Genomic DNA, 14395 nt, shown 5'->3' with positions numbered 1-14395 from the left:
GTCTATACGTCCAATTTATTTATTTTGTTATGCCTTGAGTTTTAGCATTATCAGGCAGTCGCACCTTACGAAGCTGATTATCAACTAATTTTATTTGAACAAATTATCTTGGTCTCATAACTTACTAATAAGTTGCATACTCGAGCAGATGCTGAAGATATCAAAAATGCATTTTACTTGTCATTTGCTTAAATTAATTCAAAAAACATTCGACTTCCTGTGTGATATCTGCATCCAATTTAAGTAAATTAATTTAAGCTCGTCATTTAATAAGAGATTTTTGAGGAAATTTTGGATCCCATCCAATTTACAGTCAATTCAGAGAATTTCGGGATAAAATGACTTTTTAAACGATCTACTTTTTGCAAGGTTGACATTATCAGCATCATTTGATCTCTTAATTTGACTCGGTGGCTCGATAAAGAAAAAGATTCTCATTCTCATTTTTAGGATTGCTTCTTATTTATTAAAAATAATTTCACGGTATCTGCGATGGCACACATGATGAGTTAGTGGAAGCAGTAATGAAGGATGTGGCTTTAATGCGCACTTTTCTTACTTAGATAGTCCGAAAATCGGCCAGTTAGTCCGAAAATCGGCCAGTTAGTCCGAAAATCAGCCAGTTAGGCCAAATATCGGCCAGTTAGTTCAAAATATAGAAAGTTAGTCCAAAAGTCGGAAATTTAGTCCGAAAATCGGAAGTTAGTCCGAAAATCGGCCAATTAGTCCGAAAATCGGCCAGTTAGTCCGAAAATCGACCAATTAGTCCGAAAATCGACCAGTTGGTCCGAAAATCGGCCAGTTAGTCCGATAGTCGGCCAGTTAGTCCGAAAATCGGTCAGTTAGTCCGAAAGTCGGAGAGTATGTCCGAAAATCAGACAATTAGACCGAAAGTCGCACAAGTAATCCGAAAGTCGGATAGATAGACGAGCAGTTAGTCAGACAGTCGGACAAACTGACGAACCATGATTCAAAAATAGAAGCTCCAAAAATGGCACACACAAAAAAATGTGTCGAGACATGGCAGAGAGTTGCATCTCATTAAGGAAATAAATAAATATATATTCTTTATCAATTTAATGGTTGCCTCCATGTCTGCATTTTTAGGTATTTTTATGTCTATCTAATTAAATAAATTAAATGTGAGGATGATTTCTTCTCGCCAGAATTGTCGTCGACTAATTTAATTATGTGCCAAAAACTGCAGAAACGAAGGAGGCGCAAAAATTTATTTAAATTTTGAATGTCATGAGATATTTTTTTTTGTGCTGTTCGCTTCTTAAGTGCATTCCAACACGGATTCGACAGATAATATTTTTATTCTCCTCTTCTTTCCTTAATGCTTAATATTAATGGCATTACCAGCGCGATAATTGAAGCTTACTCGTCTCACTCATTTATATATTATTTATGATCACACATTACATTGAGCATTTATACGCTCTGACGTATATTTCGACCCCATGAAATACATTATGCATTGATTTGAAAGCGATTTATGTTAATGCGCATCACGATGTGCTATCATATATTTTGCGCCTATTATTGCCTTCTCTTGCAATTTGATGCATGTTCAAATCTCTTCTTTGTGCATTTTTACGGTGGCTATTGAATGTCATAATGTGTAAAATCGAAAGTTTGTCTCACTCACACTGCATGATATTTATGCATACCACATCGTGATTCTGTGGAGCATAATTTTTGAAGCCTTTTTTGATAGGAAAGGGTTAGTTCTGTCTACAATTTGATTGACTGTCCAAAAATCGTTCTAGTTGATTTTCAAATAAAATTTGACCGTTAATATTCAAATAATTTTTGACCGTTATTTTTCAAATATTTTTTGACCGTTATTTTTCAAATAATTTTTCGACAATTATTTTTCAAATAATTTTTGACCGTTATTTTTCAAATATTTTATGATCGTTATTTTCTGTTTTCAAAAAATGCGCTAAGCTCAGTAACGTACAGTCATATCCATACCAGCACATTTTCATGCTTTAATCTTTCTTTCTTGCCTTTTAATAATTTTTCATCTTCATGTTTCACTTTCTGTCTTTCAATTTTCAATCTTCTGTACATGTACGTACATATCTGTCTATATCTTTGACTCATGTCACTTTCAATTTAACTTTTATTTGCATAATATTGTGATTTATCATTATGAAGTATTGACTTTTGTATTGAAATAGATGGATGAATGCAGGTAGAAATATGTATTGCAAATATATCCAACAAAGAGAAATTGAAAACTGATGTTAATTGATTGTGAACAAAAAAGCATTAAATTTCATAAATATTGTCATTAATCAAATATTTTTGCACTCAATATTATATTTTCGGTGTCCTACAAAGCGCGTATCGCTCGTTTGACACTTAACGGTTGATGTGATTGAGTAAATGTTGAGTAAGTTTGGATAGGTCAGGCTGTGTTTGATATTTGGGTATGCTGTGAGGGTGATGAACTTGAAAAGTGTTTGAATTAGAGATTTATGATTGGATTTTAAATTGTTTTTTTATTAAGATTTTCGAAAATTTTCGAAATTTAAACATTTTCTAACATTTTCGAAATTTCAAAGCGCGTATTTTCGAAATTGATGTGATTGAGTAAATGTTTGTTAACATTTTCGAAATTTGACTTGAATGTGTTTGAATTAGAGATTTATGATTGAATTTTAAATTTGTTTTTAAAGATTTTCGAAAATTTTCGAAATTTAACGATTTTCAAAAATTTTCGAAATTTAAAAATTTAAAATTTGAAATTTTGAGATCCAAATCAAAGACAGAAAGTAATTTTCGAAAAAATTCGATGTTCGAAAATTTTTTCGAAAATTTTCGAAAATTGAATTTTCGAACATATAAAAAAACTGTCTTAAGCATAAAACATGATTCGAATTTCGAAAATAATTCGATGTTCGAAAAATTTTCAATTTCGAATATTTTCGAAAATCGAATTTTCGAACATCTCAAAAAAGCAACCTTAACCATAAAACAAAGAAGTAAATTGAATTTTAAATTCAAGACCACTGCAGATAATCGAGTAAAAGTAACACAAGAAAGAGATTAAAAAACATATAAATCTATAACTCATGAATGAATCCCCCCGAAGACATCTTTTTTAATTGATAACGTCTTACAATTGAATTAATCTCTTGTAAGAATGACAATGATAAAAAATTGCATCATTCATAAGCTATTTTCTGCCTTTATACATTGAGAATTAAAAATCGATTTTTATTATTCTTATTTCACAGTTAATAACGGCAGCAATAAGCAATATCAATATACATATTCAATATCAAGTACAGAAGCTGTAGCAGACGATATAAAGAAGAGAAATTGCATCCGAGTGAAGTCAGATAAATTGCAGTAAAATATATAAGAAAATCCTACAGTCAAGTAAAGCGCATTAAGGAACGAGATGCACCATAAAAATAATAATAACGATATAATGCAGTCAATAATAACGATTGATCAATCACCCGATGTAACAACAATGGAATCAGATCAAAATAATAACAACGAGAATAGCAGCAATAATAATCTGTCGATAAAGAAAAATGAAAAATATTCATTACGACAACGTGGCCAGCGTAAATCGATTACCAATAAGCACTTAAAGACAGCATCGTACATAAATGATCAAAATATAAATAATAATAGCACCAGACGTAGTAAAAATAGTAGAAATAAAATAAGTAATAATAAGAATAGCTCATGTGATGAGGTTGATGCATCAACATTATCAGCCACGACAAGTACGACAGTGTCGACAAAAATTCCAAAAGAGAAACCAAAACAGAAGGCAGCACCGCTATCAAAATATCGTCGAAAAACAGCAAATGCACGTGAACGTACACGAATGCGTGAAATAAATCATGCATTTGAGAACTTGAGGCAATCAGTGCCTGTCGTCGTAGCTGGATCACCATCACAAAGTACCAATGAGAAACTTACCAAAATTACAACATTACGGATGGCAATGAAGTACATAACGATCCTTAGCGACATTCTCGACAATAAAGCGGAATTGAGTGACAATTTACTGGCATCGCTGATGGATGTTGATAGTAAGAATTTGACAACAGACATGGATGCGCCAACAATTCCAATCGTGATTCCAACAAACATCCATCAAACAAGTAAAAATTGTAAAGAGAAAATCCAGCCACAAATATCCAATGTGTTGGCACAAAATCATCATGATTACTGTAAAGAATTTATCCGTGAAACGATTGTGAAGCCTGTAAAGTCATCAAAAGTTGTTGCCGCGGCGAGTAGTAGAAAAGCTGTGAAAGCCAATGCCGCAAAAACGAAAAAGCCACCATCAAAATCACATTCAAAGTCTCAAAAGATTAACTTGAAGAGTCAAGCGATGTTGACTGCAGCTGCAATTGCATCTAATCCATCCGTTCTGACAATACGAAATCAATCGATTGGAATACATAGCAATAATCACAGTAGCAATATGACTAGTGAGAGTAAATTTATTAATCACTTACTTGGTGGCAATTTCAATCATAGCAGCAGTACGACAATGATTAATGGAAGTGGAATTAATAACAATAGCTTGAATTGTCTTAGTAAATATGACTTAAGTCCATGTCTCACCCCACCTAATGATGATTGTCCATCGGAACTTGGTCTTATTCTTGAATCAGATGGCGAGTCATTGCAACTATCTGAGCCATGCTTTAGTCCACTTGAATTTGGCCTGCTTTTAGAATCTGATGGTGAATCATTACATTTATCCGAGCCATGTCTCAGTCCGCTTAGTAACCTTGATGCCTTCAACTCTATAAACGATCTACTACATGGCAGCTTCAGTGAACACAATTCACTTGAAATGTATTTATCATGACATAATCAAATAAGTCTCAAAATGTTGAGAGGATTTTAAGCATTTCCATTAAAAATTCCTTCAACAACTCTTTTTTTACATCAATTTTTACTTAATATATAAATTGTAAATTTCATTACGTTAAGTTACTTTATAAGATTCTCTCTTTTTACACGTTTCTGTATAAAAAATGATAAGTATCCCACTATATATCCCCCATCATACATCCATCCAGTCAATTGTTATTTTTAAGTGCCCAAGTTTGATTTAAGTTAAAATCCTTTTGTATTATAAATTGAAAAATGGATATTTATTCTGAATGTGTCATATTAGTTAGGAGAAAAATGAAAATGAAAGGAGTTATGTGAGGTTATTTAAGGTGCAAGGGATGGTCACTTTTGAGGACCTTTTGAAAATTTAAAAATTTGAAATTTCAAAAATTTGAAGATTTTTAAAAAATTCGAAATTTTGAAAATTTAGAATGATCTGAAATTTAAAATTGAATTTGAAATTGAAAGTTTTAAAAGAATTTGAAATTGAAAATTTTGAAAGAATTTGAAATTGAAAAATTTAAAAGAATTTGAAATTGAAAATTTTGAAAGAATTTGAAATTGAAAGTTTTGAAAGAATTTGAAATTGAAAATTTTAAAAGAATTTGAAATTGAAAGTTTCAAAAGAATTTGGAATTGAAAGTTTTTAAAGAATTTGAATTTGAAAGTTTCAAAAGAATTTGAAATTGAAAATTTTGAAAGAATTTGAAATTGAAAGTTTTAAAAGAATTTGAAATTAAAATTTTTAAAAGAACTTGAAATTGAAAATTTGGAAATTCAAAGTTTAAAAGAATTTGAAATTGAAAATTTAAAAAGAATTTGAAATTGAAAATTTCAAAAGCATTTGAAATTGAAAATTTCAAAAGCATTTGAAATTGAAAGTTCTAAAAGAATTTGAAATTGAAAATTTTAAAATAAATTGAAATTGAAAGATTTAAAAGAATTTGAAATTGAAAGAATTTGGAATTAAAAAATTAAATTTTAATAGAATTTGAAACTTTCGAAAGATTTTGAAATTGAAAAAAATTTTCCTTTTTCCAAAAACTTTAAAACTCTTTAGAAACTTGAAATTTTTTTTTAAAAAAGCAAAAATTTGAATTTTTTTTATAAAAAAACTAAATTATAAAATTTGAAAATTTTCAAAATCTTAAAAAATTCAAAAAAGTGACCACCCCTTGCCTCAAAAATCACTCACATTCCACCTTACATATTAAAACTTGATAATTTCACAATCACAATCACACTTGAACAATAATTTTTTTTTGCAAGATTATGATATGATGAAGAAATATATAAAAAGTGTACATAAAGCTGTAGATTAAGTTTTTATATCACCAATATAATTTTTTTTACTCTTTTGAGAAATATTTTAATTTTTTATACATAAAATACTTTAGTGTCAGTCAGACAAGAGAGCTCACTCGTGACATTTCAATGTTTTTTTTTTTAAATAATAATTTTTCATTTCTTTAAATTGTGATTTTTTTGTTGTGTCATAAAATGAGATAAGAAAAGAAGTTTAAATATGAAATGTAGGTAAATCTCGAATGCCATAATAATTGTATTAATAAGCAGTAATACACAAACATATCATTTTATCACTTGTGAATAAAGTTATGACATATTTTTATAGTTTTTAATCAATACATGACCAATTGAAGTATTTTTATGACATAAAGTGTGTGTGGGAAGTTCATGGGAAGTGATTTTTGAACGTCTATAGTTGCTAATTTCTCGAAATCAAGGTTATTTTACTGTCCAAAAGTCTAATTAAGACAAAAGTTTAAATAATTAAAAAATATAATTTTTTTTCAAAAAATTTAACGGTCAAAAAAAAATTGAAATTTTTAATGGACCTTTGAATTAAACTGAGATTCAAAAATTCAAAAGACGTTAGAAAATTTGAAAATTTTAACGAATTTTTTAAATTTCAAAATTAAATTAAGATTCAAAAATTCAAAAACCGTTAAAAATTCAAAATTTTTTACGAATTTTTTAAAGTTGATATTCAAAAATCTAAAAGCCGTTAATCAATTCCACACAAAACTAACTTCCAGAACAAAGAAATTCTATCTTAATTAACCAATCTTTATTCAATAAAATTTAAATCAAATTAAAAGAAAATTTATTATGTCCCATAAATTCCATGCACATCACACATTCATTCCAAATGTGATCATCACAAATAATTTAGATTAAATGTGTCATAAGAACCTTAATACATTTCATTATAAGCGAATGAAAAAAGATAAAATTTCAATTAAATATGAAAATGAAATGGACAAAAAGCACATAAGAATATAATAAAAAAAATATGCATATACGTTCCTTTAATTGCTTTGTTAAAGGATGAGAAAAAAAAATTCTTATCAATTTATTTTTTTTATTGTGGTGCCTTAACATCTCAAAGAGATATTCCCTTTTATTATCCAATGAGAAATTTATGATCGTTTTTATGTAATTTATTGAATATTTATTGATGCCTTAGTCGCGTCTGTTCTTTTTTTTAATAGCGCGAATTTAATTTACTCTTTTAAGTCGGATGTGCCTTTTTCACCTTTAAATCACTTTTCATGTTTCCATCATGGTTTTATCACCTTCTTTTTGCCTTTTCTTCACCTTTCAATTATTTATTTATTTCTTGTTCTTTTTTTTCTTTTTGCTGCTTCATATATTTAATTATCATAAATGCGACTGAATTGTTATTTCCAGGAATTCATTCTTTATCGGTATGGAGAGGATCTACATCAATGGAATTGATTGTTGGTATTTTTTATGGTTTCATATTGGATTCAGAGGTGGTTTTGAGAATGTTTGTGATTTAGAGAATGCTAAGAGGTTAGAGGTCGAAGTCAGCTCCAATTTTGTATGGAATTGATTCAACTCAAGCCAATTTTTTTCATACAAAAGCGAGTGTTGAGCTTGAAGCCGACTCGAATTTTGAATGGAGTCGAGTCGACTTAAACTGACTTTTTCATTTTCCATTCAAAATCCGAGAAGACTTTGGAGCTCTGGTGCTAAAAGTTAAGCGACTGGGCCAACTTAATGAGCAATCTAGATCAATTTTTAGAAGAACCTTGGAGGAAAATGGGAAGAATTTACTAAAATGACCCCAAAATGACCCTGGGGTGGAAGGGCTGAGAGAAAAGGGGTCAGAGCTAAGTTATGGGCAGCTAAAGTGACCTCAAAACTACCCTAGGGTTCTAAAGATAATTATGTCAATTTCTTCTTATTTTTTGGAACTTTAGAAGCTTTTTGATAGGAATCGAACTCACATTTGTTCAATTATATACACTGTATTGCCTTTGGTAGGAATCGAACTCACATTTGATATTCACAATCCAAATTGTTGTCATTAGTAGGATTCGAACTTAGATTTTAGCATTTTTAGGAATCAAACTTGAGTTCTTGTCAAGATTTTTTGATTCCTCGACTTAATCCACTCGACCATTGAGACCTTTACCTCAATCTAAAGTTCATTAGCAAAATACCTTTCATAAAGCACAATACCCTGAAGTTTCACTTCACCTTGACATTCCAGCTCTGATTTCGAACTAAAAAGAAATATTTTGAATATCCCCTATTATCCCCAATAAATCATGCTCTTATTAGTACCTCCACGAGATCACACGAGAATAAAATATTCCATACATTAATCTCCTCTTACCAATTTGGAAATAACAATTCTGTTAACAAATCAACACAAAAATATATTAAAATAAGTACATGTGAATATAAGCTTAAGTCGCCTTATAGATCTAATTAAATTCATTTAAAGATCTTATTATATTGTAAAGAATTAATAATTTTTAAAGAACATACTTTTTTTGCATATTAGCACTTAATTAGAATATTTCAACAAGAAAAAAAACAGCATTAGTGTAATGATGATGATAAATAGACATTAATAATATAGCTTAGTTAGCCTTAAAAAGTTTCTTTTTTTTGATTGAAAGATATCAAGAGAGAAAAATCAATTTTTTATTAGATCAAAAAAAATATTTCAATAAAATAAAAAAATGACGCAATGTTCATGCTATAAATAAATAAAAAATTGTTTGTATTTTTTTAAAGATTTTAAATTGAAATTTCAGAGTGACGCAAAAATAAATGAAATTTAATCATTTCAGTGTTTCAGGATTGGATGCTCTACATTTGGGTTTTTATTAAGTACAGCCTAGAGCAATGGTAAGCAACCTATGTGTCATGGTTTACTAGTGTCGTGTTAAATGTCATGTACCGCATGACATGTGGCGCATACGTAGCTTATTACCAAGGAGTGTTTTAGGATTGGATACTCTATATATAGTGCGGGTTTGACATACAGCAATAGTGAGCAACTTGTGTGTCGTAACACACTAGAGTGAAGTGAAATGTCATGAACCACATGTCACGTGTCATACACGTAGTTTATCACCAAGGAGTGCCGTGGTACACCTAAGGTTGCCAACCACTGACTTAGAGCAGTGCTGTCTTTTTTACTAAGGTACACCTTGGTGGCAGTCCACAAACGAAACCACAAATGACATGCGATTCATGACATTTTTAAAAAATGTTGGTGACACTTTAGTGTGACATGACACATAGTTTGGACAACACTACCTTTTAGTGTCATTTAGAGTGGTGCAATTCAAACTAGTCTTAGTAACTAATGTGACACGGTCCCCAACAGAACAGCGAGTTCACCAGGAAACCATTATGTCGGCGAATTAACGGCAATACGCGAAGTTGCTCTAACGTCACAGTGACGTCTTACGTCTTACGTCACATTGAAGTTTTACGTCTTACGTCACATTGACGTCTTACGTCTTACGTCACAGTGACAGTGTAATATTTGCTGCAAAAAATGCGGTTCATCTCATTATGCTGCTCGGGAGTGCAACTTCAAACTTCTTGAAAACAACCAAATAACCTCAAAAATTTCCACTCAACCTCCAGCCAGCAAGTCCCACCAAGTTTCCCATCCCATGTCTCTAACTTGACACATAATATCTCTAATTTATAAATATTCAGCCTGCTTCATTTTCGCCTTCTTAATGCTCTCGATTTTCTCTCATTTCATTTGATTGACAGTTGAATTTGCATGTTTGGAATGGATCTGAGCGCAGCAAACTACATGCGCTATATAATTGAGCAATTGACACCTGATTCGATCGGATGAGAAAAGTGAGAAAGATTGATGTCGTCGCTTACATGCTGTATATTTTAAAATATTTAAATTCTATGGAATTTTAATCCATCCAGTTTCATGTAATTCACAAGTAAGCAAGTTGTTGCTGTTTGTGAGTGTCGAAAACTAAGTATAGTCACATCACATTACACTGTTAACAGCTTCTGTGATACAAAATTATCTACAACTAACTATTTAATCGTTCACATGACAATCCCGACGGCAAGTGGCAGCAAGTATATAAATTTTACTCGTTATTTAGCGATTAAAACGATCGTGAACCATTAATTCATAATAATATTATACTTTTTTATCGTTGGATGTAGTCAGGAAGGGGGTCGGCTGGATGTGATGTCTAGTGTCTATGTGTCCTGAAGAGGAGCTGAGGTGCTATGGAGCTGTGGGACGTTCTGAACCAGTGGTGGGCAATCTTTTAGTATTGACAGCACTTCTTGGTGGTAAGCCTGGACCGGAACCGAACAAGGCATAAGGTTTATGGGATTTCCAATAATTTTTGGTTTGCCGCGGCATACAAGTTGCCCACCACTGCTCAAAATGGTAATATGAGGCGGAAAGTGGCCCGTTCCAAAAAATCCCAAATTCTCCCCCAAACATCACTGATGGATGTCCCCCATCAAGAGTGAAAAACACATTAAAATTACATTGTCTTTCAGCTAAATTGACAATAAAAATATTATTAACCTTTCATAACTTTAGTGCAGTCGCATGATTGTATACATACATGTATACTTAATATTTAGATGTTATTCATTCGTTACACTACTGACTGCCGCTGTTTTGTTGCTTACCCGGTTGTTAACTTGTTATTGAAATCTTAATTTATTAAAAAAGCATTTTGCATTGTGTAGTCGGATCGATAAAGAAAACATTAGGGAACTAATAAAAAAGAGTTTAAGTAATTAAATAAAAGTAATTTTTTTTTGTGAGTAACAAGACACGAGTTAGCTTGTTGATGTAGGTCAGTGGTGGTCAACTTATGTGTCGCGACACGCTAATGATCTGCCTAAATTATTTGGAAATTCCATGAACCATATGTCGTGTACTAGACTTACAATCAAGGAGTGTCGTGGACCAAATGTTGTCCACCACTGGATGTAGATTGACCGCTTGTGGAAAGATTTTGAATTAAGATAAAATCACATTATTTTTTAAGCAATTATCATAAAATGACATAACTAATTAATTTCGATTTTTTATGGTCAACCTAAGGTGCCTCCTTTATTGATTTGATGTTGGGGATTGTTGATTGGAAATCTATTGCTGGAGGTGGGTGTTAAGGCAGAACGGATTTCGATTTAATGGTTGAATCTTTGACCTGTCTGTTGTCGGAATTTACGATCGTTTGAGCATTTGACTTAGTTGCTTGAATGATGCATGAGGAATCAGAGTGAAGTCATGGACGTCTTCTTATTTTGGAAGGCATTTGAGTTTAAATGCCGACTTAAATTCCATAAGAGTTAGTCGACTAGACTTCAAGATTTGACTAGGCATATTCAGGAGAGGGGTTTGGAGGTCAAACTGGGTTAAAGATTCGCAAACCCATATCCTATATCCAAAACCCCCTTTAAAAAGGTCTAGCTATGCTTAAAACTAAGGACAGTGAAAAATCACTAACGCCTTCCGGGAATCGAACCCGTGTCATTCATGTAAGTGTCCGACACTCTACCCACTACACCACATCCACTTCCTAATCTCCAATCTCATTTTCTGCAATTTCATCAACATTTCATTAACACATCACTGTCCATATACAACTGTTTACATTCATATCCTCATATTCCTTATTTATTGATTCAACAACAAAAGCTTAATCCTACTTAAACTTTTTTCAAATGTCTTACGAAAGTTGTGTGTTATTTAATTCAACGCAAATACTCTTTTTTTACTGTAAATTCATTAATTGACTTCATTGAAAAAATATTATTAATGCAAGCGAAGGTTAATTTTAATTTTAATTAAATTAATAATCACTAATCAACATGTCGTCGAATAATGTAGTTTAATGCTACTGTTGTTTTTCGCTTCAACATTTACTTTTTGCATGCTTAATTCAAATGGCAAATGTCGGCAAGCTTTGTTGATTTTTCAACTTTTTTAATGTTTTTTATTTTGAATATCAATTGAAAAAGACTCAGGAATTTAGGGGAACATTCCAACAAGGCACTAAATCGTTACAACAATATTTTCGACTTAATGTGAATCAATGAATAAAAGGTATTATACTACCTATTGGATATAAAAAGCACTTTGAATTATTTTCTAATTATAAAATCGTGATCCTAATTGAATTATGTGTTTACTTACATTTTAGGCCTTTTTTCATTGACATTTATGAAGTTGTTGAATGAATGAATTTGAGAGTTATGAAGTTTGATATTAATGTGATTATGAATTTTGATTTGTTGATGCTTTAAACAGGTAAATATGTAAATATCCTTGATTACTATGATTTATATTAGGATTTTGCAGAAAGCAGTTAATGAGTAGAAGGGGGCTAGTGGCGTAACGGCTACTTGCTTTGGTATTACGATGTGGACACATCAGTTGTGGGTTCGAATCCTATCAGTGTAAGGTACTTCTTCATACAGTCGCAGCAGTCTTGGCTCAAATCTTTCAAAAATTAAGATTTTTCATACAATCATAGCAGTCATGGGTTCGGATCCTTAAAAGAGCAAGATTTCTCATACAGACAGCATCCATGAGTTTCGAATCCTATTAGAGGATGACTTTAGCTTGTAGGTTTCTCCAAGACTGCTGTTTTTGGACAATAAAGACACGAGCAATCAGCTGCGCATTGTTGCTCGAGTTTTGTTCTATCCATGCACATACAAACGTCCTCAAGTTTATCCCTGAACTACACCCTGTGGTATGTATCGTCAGTTCATCATCATATGGCTTGAAAATAGTCGTCATGATGCCATCCGAACAGCCTAGATCCCAAGTGGACGAAGATTTGTTATAACCAGTTAAAGGTAAGTTAATGTCTAGTTATAATGACCAGTTCTAACGGATTCTTGGGAGGTCTTTGGCTCTTATGATGATGACGTATATATGCATTAGTAGCTGTATTGTGCCGCTATAGGGAACCTGCATATGAATGATAATCTAAAGCTGAAACCACCAATAAAGGACTATAGAGCACAACTATAGTAACTATACAGAACAACATTAGAACGTCATTAGTGAATGACACAAAATACTATTCAAAATTATGCTGCATAATTCTCTATAATCCACAAAAGTCATAGTCAACTTAATTTCTTAATAATTCAGGAACTACAAAATTTTAATTCCGTATATAACTTAATGAAGCACATTGATATCATTAATAAAATTTTAGGTGTGCAGGATTTGCATCCAATTCTTTTGTTAGCATTTTTCAATAGCGTGTCCATAACGCTAAAGCCATTAATTCAATTCCAGTCAATTTGACATTAAAGTTAAATTCCAGATTATATTTCACGTTTAACATATAAAAATTTCCCTTAATTATTGTAATTTTTCATCGCTTTAATTTGCTTATGTTCACATATATTATAATTTATTAAATGCATGCTTCTATCTATCTATCTATATATTCATACTTAATCCTAATGTACTTAATGTTAATGTTGCTACATATTGCAAATCTTGTCGTTCACTAAGTAATATGTGTTATTGTAATGCAATTAAATCTATTTGAATTCCGTTGAGGTCGCTATTTGCCTCTTTATGCATGCATACTGTATTCATCCACAATGCCGCACAACAACACAAAAAAAAGAGAATTTTTTTTTATTTATTATGAGACAAGGAAAAATAATCACAAAGAGCCGTGGAGTAATAAAAGAAAATCAGGTACAATGTTGTTTGTCGGATTAATTGATCGTCAGTGTACTTACTGCTTTGAATTAGTCGTAAAAAATATTTATTTATTGTGGATATTTTTCATATCGCGTAATATTTTTAACACGATTAGCATACCACAACAATATGACGAATTCCTATCGCTCTATTGTGTGGCTACTTTTTGTGAATTGAATGCTGTTTTGAGGCTTTAGTTGACTTTGTGACTGAATGTTGTTGAATTATCGAAAGTAAAAGCTTCAACGGTCATTTCAAATTTGAATTTTTGAGTTCTAAAAAGCTGTTAAAATTAAAATTTGAAAAAGTCGTTTGAATTCCAATTTGAATAAACCGATAAATTAAAATTTAAAAAGCCGTTAAAATTCAAATTTGAAAAAGTCGTTAAATTACAAAAGACAATAATCAATCAGAAATGCACTTCATCCGTCCACAAAAATCACATTAAGTCAACAAAGTTTAATCCACAATGCA

General features: G+C 31.3%; 1 protein-coding gene across 2 annotated transcripts in view; it reads left to right on the top strand.

The window, feature by feature from the left end:
* tx (Helix-loop-helix protein delilah taxi) overlaps positions 1–5233 on the top strand; it is a 36246-nt gene extending 31013 nt beyond the window's left edge. For both annotated transcript variants that reach the window (XM_070643951.1, XM_070643952.1), the window contains one exon: positions 3252–5233. In XM_070643951.1, coding sequence (XP_070500052.1) covers positions 3419–4858 — 1440 coding nt within the window. In that variant the 5' untranslated portion in view covers positions 3252–3418 and the 3' untranslated portion in view covers positions 4859–5233. The remainder of the gene's footprint in view (positions 1–3251) is intronic.
* Positions 5234–14395: the final 9162 nt, after the last annotated feature.

This window comes from Chironomus tepperi, unplaced genomic scaffold, assembly GCF_022539635.2.
Source record: "Chironomus tepperi strain 1889 unplaced genomic scaffold, CSIRO-AGI_Ctep_v1 contig_335, whole genome shotgun sequence".
In the NCBI taxonomy this organism is placed as follows: Eukaryota; Metazoa; Arthropoda; class Insecta; order Diptera; family Chironomidae; genus Chironomus; species Chironomus tepperi.
Note: the sequence above shows the minus strand (reverse complement) of the source record. Positions and strands in the feature narration are given on the sequence as shown.